The 21,242-nt window shown below is 37.2% G+C and overlaps 2 protein-coding genes across 9 annotated transcripts in view; both read left to right on the top strand.

Annotated features, from left to right (window-relative positions):
- The first annotated feature begins 4,098 nt into the window (after positions 1–4,098).
- On the top strand, positions 4,099–10,570 carry LOC18441318 (subtilisin-like serine-protease S). The gene is made up of 10 exons (XM_020671599.2): positions 4,099–4,502; positions 4,722–4,833; positions 5,157–5,382; positions 5,837–6,017; positions 6,649–6,779; positions 7,134–7,228; positions 7,462–7,701; positions 9,131–9,245; positions 9,434–9,638; positions 9,896–10,570. Exons 2-10 carry the CDS (start codon positions 4,742–4,744, stop codon positions 10,444–10,446), a joined length of 1,836 nt encoding a protein of 611 aa, XP_020527258.2. The 5' UTR covers positions 4,099–4,502; positions 4,722–4,741; the 3' UTR covers positions 10,447–10,570.
- A 3,275-nt stretch (positions 10,571–13,845) lies between these two features.
- TAF12 (TBP-associated factor 12) overlaps positions 13,846–21,242 on the top strand; it is a 40,840-nt gene continuing 33,443 nt past the window's right edge. For all 8 annotated transcript variants that reach the window (XR_016044511.1, XR_002282145.2, XR_016044512.1 and 5 more), the window contains exon 1: positions 13,846–14,583. Coding sequence is in view for 3 of the 8 variants with exons in the window: in XM_088852003.1 (XP_088708129.1) it covers positions 14,035–14,583 (549 nt within the window). In the remaining 5 variants the exon portion in view is untranslated. The remainder of the gene's footprint in view (positions 14,584–21,242) is intronic.

Raw genomic sequence — 21,242 nt, 5'->3', positions numbered from 1 at the left:
TTGCCCTCTGTAATGAAACTAATTTGTTATGTGAGGGAAATGTATTTTCGTCCAAAATAAGTGAACTTTTTATGTAAGGGGTATTAGCTAGAAAACATCACTTTTGGGGGGGGGGGGGGGGGGGGGGGGAGTTGCTAGGAAAAGTTCTGTGGGGTGTAGAGTGGGTAAAAAATCCACCTTGGGGGGGTTTTAGCAATTTCCCTATCCTTTAAGTCTTTAACTAGCGTTTTAAAACGAGGATCATCCGATCGATCCTTCATAGTATCAATCTGGATGGACGGAACTGGGAGAAATTTAAAAAAAAAAGGATCAAAAGAAAAAAGTGAAAATTTGTATAAAGCCAATTTAAAATTTGAATTATATAAAAAAAAAGAGTGGTTTGCATAAGGTTGTAACTTTAAACAATTCAATTAAGGCACACTACTAAAATTTATCATAAATGTCATTTTGATATTTTTAGGATGACTTGAGAATCTATTTTCATCTCTAATTATAAAATTTTAAACTCTAAAAATGGTTTAGATCAAGTAGATCTATAAAGACATGAAAATCTTAAAAATGAATGGTCCAGATAATGTGTTGCAAGATAGACTATTTCACGGACTTGAAATCCTTTTTTCTTTTCATATTCATACATCTCAATGTCAAGATGATCAATTAGAGGGTTTCCCAATATCCAAACAACCTTTTATGATGGATTTTTTAGATGCACCTTTAATTCGACATTTTAAATTTGCAACCTTATATCAACATTTTTCATTAAGAAATATATTAAATATGGGTACAAGATAAACTAAAAAGTTTAGGACATATTACTCATGCCGGGAACGATTTGGCCTACTCTGCCTCATAATCCTAGATAGATTGGTAATTTGAAAAGAGTGCGGTTTGTATAGAGCCAAGGCTTTAAACAATCAAAGTAAAGCGCACATTCAAATGTATCAAGAAATGTGGTTTCAGTACTGATAATCTTTGTGATAGCCTTAAAATATGTTTTCATTTTTAATTATAAAATTTAAAGTTTTAAAAAATGGTGCAGTTTGTATAGAGCCTAGGCTCTAAACAATCAAATTAGAGCCAACCTTCAAATAGTGTCGAGAAATGTGATTTCAATACTAGAAACCTTTGTAATAGCCTTAAAATATATTGTCATATTTATTTATGAAGTTTAAAGCTTAAAAAATAGTATAGATCGATAGATATATGAAGACTTGAAAATCTTGAAAATTGACGGTCCAAATATGCATTACAAAATACACTATTTCCAAAACTTGAAATCCATTATTTTCTCATGTCCATGCATCTTGATGTCGAAATGATTAGTTTGAAGATATTTGGGCATCAAAACAATTGAAATTTTTGTGGTAGGCTCTAATTTGATTGTTTAGAGCCTTGGCTCTATATAATCTTTTCCCTTTAAAAAATAGCGTAAAAACTTGAAAAATCTTGACAACAGACTGTCCAAAAATGCGTTACAAGGTGCACTATTTCCAAAACTTAAAATCTATTTTTTTTCTCATATACATGCATCTTGATGTCGAGATGATCAAGTTGAGTGAAATTTTTAAGGTAGGCTCTAATTTGATTGTTTAGAGCTTCGGCTCTATATAAACGTTTTCCTTCTAAAACCCTGTTTCAACAAATTCATATGTTTTTCTCTCTCTCATTTTGTGAATTTCGTAAGGGAATCATGCCATTTTGTAGCTTCTTTAAAATGCTTGACGCCGGCCAGTAACGGCGATCAGATGAATTTGAACTACTGTTTCGAAGAAACCTCAGCAATACTTTCCAAATTATTTATCGTCTTGTGCCGGCACCCCAATCTACTGTTTGAATACTTCCACAGGCAACTAGAGAGAGAGAGAGAGCGAGAAAGAGAGAGAGAGAGAGAGGGGCTACAAAAATGGGAAGCTTGGGCACGTGATTTTGCAGGCTTGATTGGTGGTGACCTTGTAACGATGAAAACAGCCATGATTCTCCATCTCATGCTTTTGTGCATTGCTCTCATTCATGGAGCTACTACTAAGGTACTAATCAAACATTTTCTTTTCATTTTTCTTCTTTATTCTCTTTCATCTTCCTCTCTTTCTCTTTTTTTGAGTGATTTGCATTCAGGCACTAAATTGTTTTTTCTAAAATACGAAATACTCCGTTTGTAGGCAGCAATTACATTGAAGGTCGGTCAACCTGTTTTATTTTAATTTTTTGTTCAAAATTGCCCTTCGGTATGAGGATGACATCCTCTGTCTAAATTTTAATTCTTATTTTTTTTTCAGTTTTTCGTTTGTAGGGCAGTGCCCCAAGCTTTAGGGTAGTACCCTACTAACAAATAAACTAAACAAAAAAAAATTAAAATTAAAATTCCATCTAAGGATGTCCTCATATCGAGGGTAATTTTGAAAAAAAAATTTAAAAAAATGGGTTGGCCTACCTTCTTTGTAATTTTTACCTATAAATGAAGCATTTTGTATTTTAGAAAAAACTTTTAAGGTGCATACGTAAATCACTATTTTTTTTGTTTTGAATGTCTTCTCCTCCTCCTTCCTCGTTTTGCTTCTCATTTCATGTTTCTTGATCCATAAAACATGGCATGAAACTCATGGGTTCTTCCCATTTGACCAAAAAAGTAGTTTTTTCTATGAAACTTTTTTTTTTAACTCTAATCTACCTGGTAACACTTAAAATATTTTATTCAATTCAATGCAATTATGAGATAATCGATTTTTTTTTGGGCAGCATTATATTGTTTACATGGGTGAACACTCATACCCAACTACTGAGGCCGTGATTTCATCCAATTATGAGTTGCTCACAGAGATTACCGGGGTGTAAGTCTAAAAATAGTGTAAAAAGAAAATGCCAAAAAAAGACTTTAAATATTACATGTAAATGGGCATTTTGTGCATTTCCCAATTATTCATTTTTTTTATAATTTTATTTTATCTACTATTTTCAGCGATGAAGATGCACGTAAGGCCGCTGTTCACCATTATAGCAAGAGCTTTAGAGGGTTCTCGGCTCTGCTCACACCCCAACAAGCTGACAAGCTCTCAAGTAAAAAACATTTTATTATTATTATTATTTTTTAAGAATGAATTTATTTTTAGTGTTTTTATTAGTTGTTGAGTTTCAAAGAAGGTATTTCACCAATCACATGGTTACTCTCTCTCTCTCCTTCTCTTCATGCACTAGAGGTGGCAACAGCTCGGGTCGGGTCCCGACCAGATTAAGCTTTACACAGACCCGGACCCAGGTCTGAGTCATTCAGACCTGAACCCACTTGGGTCCAAGTCATTCAGACCTGGACACGGGTCTAGATATAAATAATAATAATTTATGTAAAGCTCGCGCAGCTCAAGTTGTTTTATAGATCATCATGATGATAGTTCAATGTCCTAAAATGACCATCACAGTGCTAATAATATGGTGATGGTCCGTGATGGTCTAGAAAGAATGTTGGACCATCACGGTACTATCTATAAAACAACTTTAATTGGTATGGACATAGCTCTCGAAAAATTTGGGTATTGTTCAAATTTATTAAAAAAGAAAGATATTTATGATAATTACCCTTCAAAGTTTTCAATACCTCATAAAAAAAGTCTTACTTTTGAAATCAATCATGCTTGATTTCTGCCATTGGCCTTAAAATTTCGTTTACTATGTGATGTGCAAATTAAGTTTTTGTAATAAGGCAATGGGTAATTCAAACCACGAAAAGTTTATTATTATTATTATTATTTTAATTTCAAGTATGTCGGAATTAAACTTGGGCGCTAGGGTTGTAATCATCAACGACTAGCCTATCAAGTCGAAAATGATTTATAAAGTCATTTTCGTTTACTTTTCAAAAAAAAAAAATCATTATTTATTTCCCAGTTTATTTAATCAAAGGCTCAGTTCATATTTGGGTGAGTGGTGGCATTCTGGAAATTTCTGCAATATTGGCATAGTTTAGTCGCTTATAGCCACTTCTCTACCTTGATGTGCCAAACACGCGCTTAATTGCACTGTAACAGCGCTCTTACTTTGTATCGTAGCACAAGTACAGTTTGCAAGCATTTTGGTTACGAAGCAGTACACTTCTAGCTTCTCCTTAACTTTCCAAAGTAAACAATGGATGGTGGAGATGTGTCTAAGCTTCAGAACAAAGTCTGAATGATGCTCAACCATCCACTGTTTCCATCAAACGGTTGAGGAGCTGCCAGCATAAACCCAAAGGCCATCATAGTGTAGAAAGTAGACACCATATCTATAATGTCTTGAAGCTCAAAATACCTGTAATTCTTGCCTGATAGAGAGAAAGAGACTGACCATCATATTCCATGCTATTCCAGAGAGAAGTGGAGTTATTTCAGTCATTGAGAGCAAGACGAACCAGGTTCACACAACACGTTCTTGGGATTTTCTTGAACCCGGCATAGTACATCCTGGTGGCCTTGCCGGAAATTCATATAGTGATAACGACGTGATCGACGTGGTCATCGGTGTAATTGACACTGGTAACATAAACAAGTCCATATCATTTCTCCATAAAATTCAAGAATTTCTTTGGTCCATAACATTTAATCGAAACTTTAGATGCTCCTGTTAGTATTAGTAATAGTAATACTAGTATTATTATTGTTATTACTATTATTATTTTTATTTATTTTTTTATTTTATTATTATTATTGAAATACTAATAATAATATGAGATTTTTTTTCTTTTTTGTTATCAGGGGTGTGGCCAGAATCAAAGATGTTCAATGATTTTGGCTTGGGTCCGGTGCCGAAAAGGTTCAAGGGTGAATGTGTTACTGGAGAGCGTTTCACCTTGGCCAATTGTAACAGGTTAATGAAACTAGTCCTTTCATGGTTAATAATTATTTACATTTTCATAGAGGAAACAAAGTCAAATTGCTAGAACTCATATTTTTTGGTTATTGTGAATTGAATAAATTGGAAAATGCCTTTTAGTCAGGGATGAATCCCTATGGGATCGACATTATTAAGTGGTTTTTATGCCAAACTACCAATGCAAGGGGCATATTTGTTTGAATGTCTCTCTCTTTCCACACACACACACAGCAGTTTACAGAGCTTGATAAATGTGATGATGCGAATTTTGACACAAAAAATAATTGAGTTTGAATAATTGAATTCACGAATTACAGGAAGATAATTGGTGCAAGATACTACTCCCAAGGGTTCGAGGCTGAGAATGGCCCTCTAGAGTCTCATGGAGAATTGTTCTTCCGATCTGCACGTGACACAGATGGCCATGGCACACACACTGCCTCCACGGCTGCCGGAAAGTCGGCAGTAAATGCGAGTTATCTCGGTATCGCTACAGGAACTGCTAGGGGCGGTGCACCAGGAGCAAGGCTAGCCATATACAAGGTCTTCTTACTTCCTAAGCAAAAGTATTCCAAAAGTTCAGTCCATTTGTTTTAGATTAGGGAAAATACAGTATGAATTTTCTAATTATCAAAACTCAATCATTCATATCATCTAAGGCCTTAAGTTGATCTCCACATTCAAGAATTTTAACAACTTTTAAGTTGCTTAAGTTGTGATTAGGTAATTGTGTGAACCTTGCTTAGGCTTTAATGAGTACTAGGAGTGGAGAAATACTTCTAATAGGTTTTTTATGACAATATATGAAACTTTATTTTATTTTTTGCTGTTTTTGTTAGTAGCAGCAACCTGCAACTTCAAAAAAAAATTCCTTTTACTAGAAAAACTTAGAGAAAGAAATGCAAATTTCCATGTCTTTATCCTCTGAACTTCTTTCTTTCCTTTCTGTTTTTAAATTTTTAGTTTTTATTTAATTTTGTGAAATATTTATCCACAGGCATGCTGGTTCAACCAATGCAGCGATGCGGACCTTCTTGCCGCATTTGATGATGCAGCTCGAGACGGTGTTGACATCATTTCTCTATCAGTGGGACCCACACCGCCGCAACACGACTTCTTCAATGATGCTATTTCAATTGCAGCCTTCCATGCCTTTCGAAAGGGGGTGTTGGTCTCTGGTATGGTTTCAGAATAATTTTGTTTTCACCATCTTGCTGGTTGTAACCAGGCTTTAACACTGCTGTTATAAATGACCGTTCTGAAAAATCAATATCTGTTAGAACAATCAAAATTATATTTTAAGAAAAACAATTACAAGCCGTTATATCAGTAGTTTTAGTAAAACCACCACTATATCGGGCGAAGTGGCCGATGTATCGGCCCTGGGATTGCCCGTTGTAACATGATGGTTCAGATGATACAGTAAAATTAGTATTTTTGGAATGTAGAAGCTTATAGATAACAATGTAAAGGCCGATATATGTAAAACTTAAAGAAGGATAACCTTTTCAAATTTATTATAGTTATTTAAATCCGTTATTTTTAAGAATATTGCCCAATATTTTTATAAATCTGTTATTTTTCAAACAATTAAAGTATCTTCAATTAAAGTTTATCGCACTCTTTTCATTTTCCAATTTCATGTCCGTTATATCAGATGCTATCGCTATACAACGGTATGCGACCCCCAGATATGAGTTTCTATAACCCATAGCCCTTTTAAGGAAGACCCTTGGCTTTTATCACGTTCATAACGTTATTGTAATGACTGTTATCAAGATAAATAACATTGTGTTCATATGTTTTCAGCCTCTGCTGGTAACTCTGGTTTACCGGGCACTGTGATCAATGTTGCTCCATGGATCCTCACTGTAGGAGCCAGCTCCATCGACCGAATTTTCGTTTCCGATGTAGTCCTCGGAAACGACAAGATACTCAAGGCAAGAGCTCGAATTATTTAGACTCGTGATCAGATCCTACTTCATTTTCACTAAAATTGATTAAACCTTCACCCGCCCCACTCGGGAACTGCTTGGGTTGGATCCGATTGGGAGGCTGTTGATTTCGGGGCAGAAAGACCATAGAATCACCTGTCTCCCAATTTTCTATTTTCTTCATATTTATGTTACTATAGCATCGTTCGACTCGAGAATTGTTGGTTTGGACTAAAAAGATTCACTATAGGGACTGGCCAAGTCGGAGCCCGATTCCGATTTTAAGACACTACTCTCAAAATCTGGTTAGTAGTTTCTTTATTTGTAACATTTGATGGGATTATCCATCCTTTGTTTCAGGGTCAAGCATTAAACCCACTAGATTTAAAGGGATTTTATGGTGTCATACCTGGAAGCGCTGCTCCTCTCCCCACTATCCCTGCCGCCAATGCAAGGTTTGCTCTCCCCCTCCCTCTCTTCTCTGATGTACTTAAACCAGAGCCAATAGACAATGGCTAGTTAAAAACTATTGCAATCTGCAGAATTGTGCTGTATTGAATAATCCATTAGCAGACAGAGTGATACTGATAAATTGATTGGACGAGACCGAGTTACTCGTCTCTGAGTAGTTCCTGTCGTGTCTCAAAACGCTGCTGATAATATTGATTTGGCGGTTTATTATGTATAGCTTTTGCAAAAGCAACACATTGGAGCCTAAGCTGATCGCTGGGAAGATCGTGGTGTGCACTATAGAGAAAATCACAGAGAATAGAACTGCAAAAAGTGAAGTGGTTAAAGAAGGGGGTGGAGTTGGGATGATCCTTGTAGATCCTATTGCTAAAGATGTAGGCTTTCAATTTGTGATTCCTGCTACAGTTATTGGCCAAGAGGAAGCATTGGAGCTTCAAACCTATTTAAGCACTGAAAAGTAAGCCTCATGCTAAATCCTTCTCTTTGTTTGTGTTTCACTTATCCTTTTCTTTGTAAGTCCAAAACATGCTTCAATTCTAGATCTGAGGTAGACCTGGAACAGGGTAGGGTTGGGTCAAGGTCTATATATGAAAAGTGTAAATTTTTTATTATATATATATATTATTTTATATGATTTTATATTACTATATAGTGGATAGGTTGATCGGGTTGAACCAACTTGGATGCCATGCAATCATATAGGATTCATGGTTTACTAGGACCCAGACCCGGATTTGAGCCAGTTGGGTCAAGGTAAGGTGGATCCAGACCGACCTGTCAGGACCGGTGTCTTGGTCAAGACCTGACCCGGTCAGGTCGGCCCATTTGTAATTTTCACCCTGAGCAGAAGGTGTTTTTGTGTGGGTGTGTGTCTTCCAAATATTTAATAAGCATAATGCATGTTTTAGATGAAGAAAATAAGTTTGGAGAGGGAAAGGGAGGGTTGTGTGTTTGTGTCCATGTGTGTTTTCCAAATATCTCTAGTGACAATTATTCAATTTATCTCTATTTTATAGTGATAAGCTCTAGAAACATGCATGTAATTCGAAAGAAAAATCCCCATAAAATCAGTTTATAGAGATATTTTAATGCTTTATGTTATTATCATGATAAAATACTCCCTCAATGATAATAATATGTGTGTAATCTGAAAACAAAATTAACAACTTGAATTTGAAAAGAAATATGTTACTTGCCTAAACGCTCTAAAACATCAAAAAGGCAATTGCAAATAAAAGCCAATAAAACCGAGAGTGATCTTTTAATATTTTAATTATGTTATACATTACATATTAGAGTTAACTTTATCATTCATAAAATTCTTAATGTACATATGTTTAAATTGTGCATAATTTGAATTAATACATAGAAATCCTAATAAAAATTTCTCAATATATAATATTATAAGACTTATAGTCTGATTGAGGGTGTGACTCTTGATAAAGCGGAATAACAGAACATGATTCATGAAACCGACTCAAAATAATTAGGGTAAGGCTTGGATAATGATGATGAATATATAATATAGTAAAGTCCCAATAATTATTCTATAAATTCTCTATAAAAGAGTTAACTATGATAATATCCCAATAAATCTCCCTATTGATAATAACGCAACATCAATAATTCTCACTAAGCTTTAAGGGATATGAAGAACTTGTCATCCCTTGTAGAAGCCCACATTGCATGGGAGCACATTTCATGTACACAGTTTTGCAAAAAAGGCAGCAATGCAAACATAATTGTGAGCATGATAAGTTAGTAACTCGCATAATATCCATACATACACAAAATGGATCAAGAATCATTAATCATAAGTATAAATCAAGTGTTTAGGGCTAACAACTAACTTTCTGAATTTTTTTGGGATTTGTTGGCATTTCCAGGAATCCGGTTGCGACAATTTACCCAACATCAACAATTCTTAATGTCAAACCAGCACCAAAGATGGCTGTATTTTCTTCTGCAGGGCCGAGTATCATATCCCCAGATGTTATCAAAGTAAGGTTTAGCTTACCATCATTTTGATAGTCATTTTAGCTCTAGAGAACTCTGAAACTTATTTTCCTTGTGCTATTTATATTGTTACAGTCATGATATTTTTGTTAATGTTTGGTCCATATTGCAAAAATATTCACAGTTCTCTTTTCTTTGGTGATCGCTTCTCTGATCATAAATTTAATTTGTAGCCGGATATAACGGCTCCAGGGCTTAACATATTAGCAGCATGGTCTCCAGTCGCCACTAAGGGGGCCGCCGGAAGGTCAGTGAACTTCAATATAATCTCGGGGACCTCCATGTCATGCCCCCATGTGTCTGGAGCTGCAGCTCTTGTGAAAGCAAACCATCCTTCTTGGAGCGCCATGGCTGTAAAATCAGCTTTGATGACCACAGGTACAGTGTTTAAGAACCAATGCCTTCTTTTTTCTGTGCTCACATCAAGAGGTTATATAAATAAAGGGGAATTCTTTTTCTCTCTATTTTGTTCTATTTCTCTCTATATTCAGTTCCTTTGATTGAGGACATCCCCATGTTATTTCCAGGCTATTTATCAACATCATATATGTACTTATTCTCCATAACTTATACAGACAGAATTTTAATGATCCACAGTTCCACATTCATATGTTTGCTTCTTGGGAACTTTACAGCTACTAGATTAGATAACACCAAGGGCTCCATACTAAGAGACCCTCAAGGCTCATCAACAAGCCCATTTGACCTGGGCTCAGGCCACTTGAACCCACTTGCAGCTATAGACCCTGGTTTGGTCTATGATTTCGACACCAAAGACATCATCACTTTCTTGTGTGGCAGTGGAGCAACACCAGAACAACTTCAAAATCTCACCGGTGAAGCTATTTGTTGCAAAATCGGTTTGGTTGAAGCTTACAATCTCAACTACCCATCAATTGGGGTGGCAAACCTACGTGGAAGAGTTTCAGTTTATCGAACGGTCACGAATTATGGCACTTCTAGATCAACATATCTTCCCTCTGTTGAGCTGCCATGGGGTGTTCAAATTTCGATTGCACCGTCAAAACTTAAGTTTAGTCATATTGGGGAGAAGCAAACTTTTAGAGTGGATCTGACAGTGAAGAAACCTAGCAATGGAAGCTTTGTTTTTGGGTCTATAACTTGGAGTGATGGAAAGTATCAAGTTTTCACTCCCATTGCTGTGAATGCAACATCTATTTACTAGTGTTGGAATGTTATTTTGACTAATGTAATATGCATCAATGGATGCAAGTGAAATGGATCACATTTTCTACTGTAAAAGAAATTATGAATTTGATAGTAATATGGAGACTGTCTATTGATTGAAAGTTTGACTATGTGAAGGTTAAACTGCCCATAAGTTTTACCAAACATGTAATGATTTCAATTATTTTTGGGAAAATGAACCAGAACCCCCTCCTCAAAGATTGTGATCCACTTTGGGTCTATGTAAAGCTTATGGATCCCCTGGAATGTAAAAAGAAAAATTTGGGATGGGGAGCTCTATTCTATAAATAATGTTCCAGGGGATCCACAAGCTTTACATAGAATAGAGCTCCCCATCCATACACACACTCTCTCTCACTCAAACCATTTTTTATAGGAAAACTCACGAGAAATCCAATGTCACGTTTCTTAGTGACCCAAAACCAGCTGGAATCTCGGCCAAAAAAATTTATATATTTTTTTATGTGCTCTAGCTCCATGATGATGATTATAGGGACCACCTCCTTTGGAAAAAAAAATTAAAGTGACAATATTTCATGTTCCCTGGGAGCATAATGTTCATTTGCTCCCTCAGGGAAATCTCCAAAATTTTAACGATATAATCTCAAGAATAAATAATAAATAATCCACAAAAATTATGTCCCTAAAAAAGAATAACGTTTCAAGATTAAATAAGAACTATCCAATTTTTAGAAAAAAAAATCTATATATTCAAGAAACTCCAATCCAGGGAGAGAGAGAAGGAGAAGGCCACTATAGGAGAGGGAGGGGTAAGTTCTCCTAGGCTCTAGGAGAAGCATGTTTGTTTGTGCTTACGATCGCATATTTCCCCATTTTAGGGGAAACTTGGCCTCCGGAGTATCCTAATACCTTGTAGCTTTCTCCTTATCAAATTGAGGAAAGCCACAATAATGGAGAAACTTCAGGACTTTTCTTGATTTTCTTGGTTATCAAACGCCCTATTGGGATCCTTATATTTTTTTGAGGTTCTTTTGATTGGGAGAAAATAATATTATCAATTGCACTTTCATATTACAATATATACTCCATTTTGATTTCAAATTTTTTTTATATAATGATATATTTAGTTATTTGATTTAGAAAGTGTATATAATAGGACTATTTAGTCACAATCATTATTGACTGTTGGATGTGAAATCCGATGGCTAGGGGTATGCCATTGACTGGACACAAAGTTCAAATAATAATAATATTTTCGAACCATACGACACACATGACACACTTTAAGCTATCGGATGCTAATGATATTTGTAATATCCTCATACCAAAAATTGCCAGTCTTATAGCATATTACCCCTTCAGTTTTAGGAGATATTTTTTTTTTATGTTACATGACATTTTCCAGTTTGATAGACCAGAAATACCTCACTAACATATGTGCAGTTTGTATAGAGCAAATAATCAAATTAGAGCCTACCTTGAAATAGCTTCGAGAAATATGGTTTCAATACCGGAAATCTTTGTGATAGCCTTAAAATATATCTTTATCTTTATTTATAAAGTTTAAAGCTTAAAAAATAGTCTCAATTAGCGAATCTATGAAAAGTTGAAAATCTTGAAAATTGACGGTCAAAAAATGCGTTACAAAATATATTATTTCCACAACTTGATATCCATTTTTTCTCATGCCCATGTATCTTAATGTCGAGATGATCAATTTGAAGATATTTGAGCATCAAAACAACCTCCTCTAGTGAAAACTAGTGAAAAAATTGAGGTAGACTCAAATTTGATCGTTTAGAGCATCACTTCTATATAAACTTTTTCCATACAATCATTTTGCTTTTTTTTTTTTCTTCTTAAATCTAGAAAACTAGCATCATGTTTCCTTGTTTGCTTTGAAAGAGAAAGCATGCCAATGTTATGGCGATTTACTATTTTCCTCTAAAAATTGAAAAACTTAGCATATGAGAATAGGTGCGAGTCGTACCTAACGAGTGAAGCAACATAATCCACAGCTCCTGAATAATATGGGACGTTTGTTTCTCAAATCCTCTCTTGTATGAAAAACGATGCTATATTTTATGCTCCAGTTGCTGCGTTTTCACTCTCAAGCAATATGGTGGAGTATAGTTTGAAATTTTAGGATACAACCTTTTCAACCTAGGAACCAACAACATAAAATAGAGTATACAAAGCATTATGCACTTCAAAAACTAATATTATAAGATTGGTTAAGAATTATTTAAATTTCAGATAAGCAAAAGTGCTTATGAAATCAAAATGGAGAATTTTATATGAAAAATAATCATCTACTAATTTTCAAGTAGATTTTCACACACTAGTACACCCCTAATTTATTGAATTAAAAATTTGGGAAAATTACGACCCTCCAACTTACTCCCATCCAAACCTTTTCTCTTACTTTTTTTCCAAAAGTATATATTTTATGCAAATACCCCCCAACAAAAAAATTTCATTTTTTTTGATGGAAATGCGCTCCGGTAATCTCAAAGGGTGCTCCGGCAATACATGCTCTAGAGCCACATCGCTTCCGCAGTTGCATAGGGCGCTTCGACAATACATGCTCTAGAGTCACATCGCTCCAGCAGTATAGACACAGCGCTCCAGCAGTAGCAGAAGGCGCTCCGACAGTACACATTCTTGAGACAATGCACTCCAGCAATCTCAAAAGGCACTCTGACAATACATGTTTTCGAGCCATAGTGCTCTGGCAGTTGCATAAGGCTCTCCTGCACTCAAGAGACATTTCTCTGGCACTCGAGACACATGCGCTCCAGCAGTGCATGTTTTGGAGATGATACGCTCCGACATTTACAAAACGCACTTCGGCAGTGCTTGTTTTGGAGATACGGCGCTCCGACAGTTGAATAGGGCGCTCCGGCAGTTCTTGTCCTGGAGTCACAATGCTCCGACAATAAATGTTCTAGACAGTGCGCTCCGGCAGTTACATACTACGCTCTAGCAATGTGCTACTTGGGTTTGATAGTCAATGCCAATTGATTTTTTTGTCGAAAGGGTATTTTCATAAAAAAAAAAGAACTTTTTTGGTTTGAGCGGATATTTGCATAGAAAGTATATTTTTGAGAAAAAAGTGAGCTATAAGGTTTTGGATGGGGTAAATTGCATAGAAAATGTATATTCAAGGGCTTTTTGTAATTTGACCAAAAAATTTTTCCCCAAAAATTGTAAGTTATGTTCATGTCACGATTTTTAATTTCCTAAAAGGCCATTTGTTTGGATTTTAAAAATCCGAATCGAAACTATTACAAAATAATTTGGAAATTGAAATTTCGAACTGATTTTTTCTGAGCCAGCCTGCATCAAACGGTCTCACTCTCTCACTCTGCCCGCCATTCCTAAATCAAAATCACCCTCCCCATGGGCGGCCCTTGTCTTTCACAAATACCACACTTCATCAGATTCCTCCTCTCTCTCTCTCTACGCTCTCCCCTCGCCCACTTTACAGACGGCGGATTCTCTCTCAATCTCTCTCTCTCTCTCTCTCTCTCTCTCTCTCTCTCTGCATGCATTTGAAAGCATCCCTGTGAAAACCCAAAACCCTTTCCCCCTCCACTGAGCAATGGAGCCAGAAGCAACACCACCCCAACCCCCATCTTCTTCTTCGCCCTCTTCAACCGAACCCCCTCTTCCTTCCTCGAACCCAAATCCAACCCAAATTCAAATCCAATCCCAAATCCACTCCCAAACCCAAGCCCAAATCCAAATCCAATCTCAAACCCAACAACCCCAAACTAGCAATATATCTCTAAACCCACCTCCAAATTTAGCAGCCTCTGATAATCCCCAGCAAAGGCCTGCTTTGCCTCTAAATTCAAAGAGGCAACCGCCCTCTTTCCCCCCATTTCCTCAGCATGTCTCTGCTAATTCTGGCGGGCCTTTGGGCGGGCCTTTACCGAGAGGAGGGCTCATGGCTCTTGGGGTACCAGCTCATAGGCCACCACCTCCAGTTGGTGCTTTAATGCCGAGTGGATCTTTTGGGCCAGCCTCGTCTTCTTTCGGGCACCATTCACAGTCTCAGCAGGTTGGGTTGCAGAGAGGTGCCGTTGTGGGTCAGGGCCCGGGCCCTAGTGGAGGTCCAAGTGAGCAGGGCTCTGGTTTGAACTCTCAGGTTGGTGATCCAACATTTGTTTCTCTCTCTATCTGTCTCTCTCAGTCACTCATTAGCTTCATAGCCCTGTTTTATGAGTGAGGATTGGAATTACCATTCTCTCTCTCTATCTATCTAGCTTGATAGACCTATTTTCATGACTAGGGATTGGAAATATCTCTCTCTCTCTCTCTCTCTCTCTCTCTCTCTATTTCTGTCTAGTTAGGTGGCGCTGTCTTCATGAGTGGGGGATTGGAAAGGCCGATCTCTCTCTCTCTCTAATGTGGTAGACCTGTTTGTATGAATACGGATTAGAAATATATCTCTCTCTATTTTCTCATCAGATACTATCCATGTGGCACAAACAAAAGATTTACAGCAAGAAAATGAAAAACAGAATGATGGTCTGTGTCAGATTCGTGGTGGATGGACTCTTAGAGCTTTTGCTCAACATAATGATTTATTCATTGTCTCGATTGGAATTACAACATCTTTTGTTAACCTGAAACCTACAATTCTATCCACTGACGTAACTTGCTTTTATAATAGAAGGATCAGGTTTTTATGTGGGCTTGACCTACCAAATGTGGTGCACGGCCACACCCCTCTCGCTGCACCATCATTTAATTTGGATGATGTAGATTTATCTCGAACTTCAGAGAGAGGGAGATTGAGAATGATCTGTACCGATATGATTGGATGGTGTGTCTATGAGGACTTGCATTGGCCTCGACACACACAGCCATTTTCTATACTAGGAACCCAACAAACCCACAATAGAAACCCAACAAACCCAAGGATATAACCCAAAAGGAAACCAACAAGGTAAGTCCTCTTTCCTTATTTATCCTAATTCTATCCAAACCCATCAAGATAATCTCTGTTATGTTGGAAGGATGTCTTATTCGAATTCTGTCCAAACGCATTAGGTTATTCTATCTGTCCTATCTTGAAAATATGTGTATGGAGAGATGGAACATCCCCTCCCCCTTGAAATTGAACTTGTCCTCGATGTCAGAAGTTGTGCCATTGTTGTGTAAGCTTGTAAAAGAGCTCCCAAGTTGCATCCTCCAGGGCCATATAGGTCCAATAGATCAATACTTCAATGACTTCTTGATTATTGTTCTCAATCATTCCCCTTTTCATGATTGCTCGTGGTGAAATTATTCAATCTTCCGCCCTCTTTGGTCACCACAGTAAGTGTGGTTTGAACTGATGTGGTTCAATTTCTTCCTCGAGACAATAATGAAAATTAGAATGAATCATTGTGCCTTTCAGTAGTTTTAACTTGTAGGCTAATGGACCAATTCTTTGGACCTATAAGGCCCATGAAACTTGGGAGAGAGCTTATGCACAGTGCGTTTCTCAGCAGAGGTCTGCCGGTAGGGTGAAAGCTGCAACTATATAAACAAAATCATCCAGCCGAAATTCCCTTTGTGACATATGATGATCCACTTGTTGCTTCATTCAATGTTGAGCAACATGAACATTCTAGTGCATGGCCGTCAAATTCTAATCACGATCCAATATCTCTTTATCAAATTAATCCACCTTGGTGGATTCCAAATCATAATTTGATTGTTACGACCGGCATCGGCCATAGACCACTTTAGAAGGTGCCATTTTTGTTTCTAAGTGTAATTTCGTATTATGCCACCAATCCACAGATGATAACTATCTCACTTGGTGTTTTGGCCTTTCTTTAGCAAAACAATGCAAGTACATCTCTAGAGAATGGTTACCACTTATATCTATCCGACAGTCTGCAGATTGGGTAGCTATACTCATCTTAAGTTCGGAACCCGCAATCGAAATAACACTTGCCAAAAGGTAATTGTGTAAACAACATCATGTCAGACTTGCTTGAGTTACTCGGGCTTGGCAGCCTGCTGAAACCCTACACTGTGGGGGTGGGGTGGGGGGGGGGGGGGTCATAAAAAATTGTACAATGCTATTCTATATATATTTTATTTTTTCTAATGTTGATTACACTACTCTTTTATATGCCCTGTTATGTGCCTGCCAAATCCTCTCATCCATAACATTACACGTGGCACAACCTGCATCTCCATCACATGGACTTGCTGACATACACGATACTATATATCCTATTGAAGCCTTGTTTTTACAATCATGCTACCAAGGTCGCTCTTCAATTGCCAGTTGGCCTCTCCACCCACGTGTGCCCTTCCAACCACTCTGCAAATTTTTGGCCTATATTCCACACACATGCCCTTCCAACTGAATGCTTGCAACTCAACCTTGTCATCCCCCAGCCTAAGACAAAACTCAGCCCTACACGTACTCTTTTTTCTTCTTTCTCAATCAATAACCCTACTTTTTTTATTTTGTAGGGTTTGTGGACTTTTATTTTCTACTTTTTGCAACTTTTTTTTCTTTTTTATTTTTTTTTATCTCCTTGGATGGCTCAGTGCAGTCTTGGTGAGGGTAACTTGGCCAGGCAAGGGATTGATTTTTGTGGACGAGCCGAGTCGTAAGATACTAGATAGGGCATACCATTCAACTTAAAAATCTGATCCACAATAACTTAAGCAATAGTAGAGGCTAGTGTTGGAAAAGTTGACGCGGGCCTACTACTCGACCCAATGCCCCAATTGAGTACTCACCTGAGTCGGGGTAACTTGGCCCGAGTAGGGCCGAGTACTGTAGCGCCTGGAAATTACCAAAAAAATAAAAATACATAGAGTCCCAAAACAAAGGAAAAATGCATTCAAGTAAAATTTAATAAAAGACAACTAATTGCGGTTAAAAAGTTAGCAAAAAAATAGATTTTAAAAAATGAGTTTGTGTCCGGGGTTGGGTAGATGTAAAATAAGTATCCATGGCCAAAATACTTTCCAATCTTTGCCAAAATGATAGAAAACATAAATAAACATGTTACAAATATATTTCTTATTTTTTAGGAATTTTCTATAGTGTTTTTTATGACCACCGAATTGGACCTCCAACTTGGGACAACTCGGGCTCGGCAAGGGCCCGAGCTGAGTAGAAACTACTCGGCTGACTTTTTGAAAACTGGTAGAGGCAGTGTGCAGATGAGATAAAGGGAAAAAATGAGCATATTTTGATAGGTTTTTGACCACCACTTTGATCATGTACTTGCCATGTGAATTTGATAATTCTTTTATGCAGTCCATGGAGATGTCTGTCCAAATATGATTAGCTTTTGGGAGTACCTATATTAACCAGGGATATGTTATCATTTCACGTTTGTTCTTATGGAAATGTCACACTCTTCAACAAATTTCTTAATTTTTCGCCATGGTTTCAAAAAACTCTAGGTGGCCGTTCTGGGGCCCAGATATATGCATATATGTGCTGTCCAAGCACACCTATATGCATATATCTATGTTACCTTTGCAATTTTTTGCATCTATATGTATCCGAAGTTGGAACTAACCTTTTTCATACAAGCACATCGCACGTTAAGAAGAAACATGTTCAAAACTTCAAATCATAGAAATTTTAATGAAAAAACTTAAAAAAGTTCATGGATTTGAGACTTAGAAAAAACTTAAGATTTTTTTCGATTTAGTGAAAAAACTTAAATAATCTGAGATTTTTTTCCTGATTCAAGGAGATCTCAAAGTCAATAGATTTGGCACTTACATTCCAATATTTTTTTGACTTCGGGGGTTTAGAATACCCTCAAAGGCCTTTCATGAAAAAATCGTGGGTCAAAAATGACCCAAAGTACCAAAAAAAGGTGTAGGTCCTCGACGCCTGTCTAGGCCACTTGGGTGTGCGCCTTGGTCTCGCTTAGAGTACCTAGACGACGGGTGGACCGTTTTTTGAAACAGTGTTCTTTCGCTTCGTTGCGTTCTTAAAGTTTGATTGGGATATATCCTTGTTTATGTCGTCAAATACCATGATTGACCTGCATTGGGAGAAACATAAAGTTTCTTGTACTGTTATCAAATGAGGGATGCAGACTTGATGCTTTTTTTGGGGTTCCATGCACTATGCGGTTCAATGTGGTCCCGATACATACTTCCGATACGTTCAATAACATTTTAAAAATTTGTAAAAATTATATAAATATAAGAAGCATAGGAAGATATATATATATATATATATATTTATTTATTTATTTATGTATTTACTGGCATTTTAATCTTGTACTTTTATCTAATATATTAGTTGTTTGAGTCACCTATAGATTGTTGGTAAAGAGTAACTAACAAAGTTTGTTGTTTCCATTCTCAAATAGTCTAATATAATTAACATGTATAACTAATCCATTCCATCTTGATTTAATAAAACCCAAAATGTTAAACAGTCATGATATAACATCCAAAGATCAAAAGTACTTCACAATCACAAGTACATATAGTTTAACATTGAAAATTTCAGACTCCAAAGACCAAAAGTTCATGACATATAAAATAAAAAATAATAAATATACTCCATGTCTCAACTCTCAACTCTCAGTTAGATAAGCCATAGGATGATCTGTCACGTGCATCTCCCAGTTCTACATTGGAAGGCGAAACTATAGAGCCATCATCATAGCCCCCTACACATATACTTATTCCTCAGTCTCCTCTGAGTCCTTCTCCTCCTCAATCTCTGAACTGGTGTGGGCGTGTGGTATTGGACCCAACGCTCCTCCTTTGCAATGTAGTGCTGGGCCTTCTTTTTCAGCCATGTAGTGATGGGCCTTCTTCTTCACCCCATGAAGCTTGCTCGACATCCAACCAAGTAAGGTCTTCACCCTCGAACACGCACTCTGATTGTGGATCTACTTTCCACTCTTTTTTTTGTTTTTGCTATGGAGTTGTGATATAAGACTAGAAAACATGCAAAGGAGGAAGACTTTACTTAACCAATGGCCAATAGATTTCTGTTTCTCTACAATTTAGATTTTAGAAAAGTGAAAACCAAGCAAGTAACGAGTTACGTGCTTAAATGCGCTCTAGTTGCTCTCGCAATCGGATGAACTGGATGTGATGCCGAACACTGGAATACTTGAAACCTCGGTTACTTGGTGAATCTTCACCCAAATACCTTCAAAAATGCCTAAAACGATCTCAAATGATTGTGCAAAGAATCCCAAGAATTTTTTAAAAACTTCGAATTTAAGGAAAATGTGGTTTCTAATTTTCTGTTTTTAATCCACTGAAAACCATGTTAAAATGGTTATGTGCCATAGGTGTCGTGCTATGCATTGTGCCTGCGTATATAGCCTGCGTATATAGGTGATGCACTGCATGTGCTGCACATCACCAAATCTCTCATATGCTGTGTGGAGTGATTCTTTCTGGGCTGTGTAATGCGTTATGCGGCCTCATAATTCATTATGTGACCACATTTGATAACACTGGTTACTTGAGAATATCCAAGCATAATAACAAGGTCCGTCCTTTTTAGGAATAGTGTGGGATGAGATTCGAATATTGTTGAAGTCTTTGCATTATTCTGAGTTATCTTGTATCTTCTTTCCACTCTTAATTCACATATTTCATCCAGTTTGATCCAAATAAGGAGAGCCATGTACCTTCTTTGCACTGTCTTGAGAACATCAACAATGTGATTCTCGGTCCCTTAGTGAATGGTGACCATAATCTCTTTTTCGTACTTTGATAAAGCTAGATGTATTGGCAATAGCGCTTTACTATTAAAGGCTATGGGGCAGTCATTTTGGATGAGAGCACCACCTATTCCTTCTTCTGAAGCATCACACTCTAGAAAGAAACACTCACTAGAATCAGGCAATGATAGCATTGTTGTAGTAGACTAGTAGCCATTGCTGTTTCGAGAGATGCAGACGCTTGGTCTGCTGCTGGGCTCGAAGTAAAAGTCGCCTCCTTGTAGAGAGTTTAAGAGGTGCATTAAGTTTTCTATTATCCTTCACAAACTTCTAGTGGTAAGCCGGTATGCATCAAGAACCGTCTAAGTGCTCTAACGGACTTGGGCTTGCGCTAATTATCCGTGCTTTGTGTCTTTTTGGGATCAGCTGAAATGCCATTATGTGAGATAACTTGCCCCTAAAGCTCCAATTTGATTTGCAAAGCCAACACTTGGCGTGCTTGACATAAACTCAATTTCTTTGCTAGTGCTCCAACATGAGAACCACGTTCTTTCTAAGACTTGCTCCAAATGACGATATCATCAATGACTACTAATATAACTATACACTGATAAGGTCTGTAATCTGTATACCTCATTCATTAGACGTTGGAACATAGATGGTACACTTGTGAGGCTGAATGGCATGACATGGTGCCCTTCTTGTCCGAAAATCAGTCTTTTGCACATCCTTTTCATGTACTTGAATTTGGTGATATCTCGAACAAGGTCTAGTTTGGAAAGAATCTATCCCATGAAGCTCATCGACAACATGGATACAGAACTTTTTAGTAACCGTCATCTTGTTTAAGGGCCTATAACTGCTTCCATATTTTTTTTCTTCACTGAAAAGATCGTAGATGACTAGTTTACTCTTAGGCAAATAATTCCAGCTTTTAACATCTTTCCACAAGCCATGCAATTTGTGTACATTTTGATGTTGATTGGTTGACTGTCCAGGACCAAGGGAGTCTGATGATCTTGCGAGTAGGGCAGTGCTACCCATTAGTTCAGCAAAGTAATCTTCATATTGCCTCAGGATTGGGTACAGCATATGTACTTTGCTGATAGCATAGCTCCCACATCTAGGG

Source organism: Amborella trichopoda, chromosome 11, assembly GCF_054954075.1.
Source record: "Amborella trichopoda isolate Santa Cruz 75 chromosome 11, AtrichopodaSantaCruz75HAP2 v2.0, whole genome shotgun sequence".
NCBI classification, from domain to species: Eukaryota; Viridiplantae; Streptophyta; class Magnoliopsida; order Amborellales; family Amborellaceae; genus Amborella; species Amborella trichopoda.
The sequence above is the reverse complement of the archived record's forward strand: the minus strand, read 5'-3'. Positions and strand labels throughout refer to the sequence as shown.

Bases quoted from the DNA above. Each gene is read 5' to 3' on its own strand.
- LOC18441318 (XM_020671599.2), top strand. From the start codon at position 4,742: ATGTTCAATGATTTTGGCTTGGGTCCGGTGCCGAAAAGGTTCAAGGGT. The intron at 4,834-5,156 runs GTTAATGAAACT...CACGAATTACAG, and splicing joins ACCTTGGCCAATTGTAACAG to GAAGATAATTGGTGCAAGAT. The intron at 7,702-9,130 runs GTAAGCCTCATG...TGGCATTTCCAG, and splicing joins ACCTATTTAAGCACTGAAAA to GAATCCGGTTGCGACAATTT.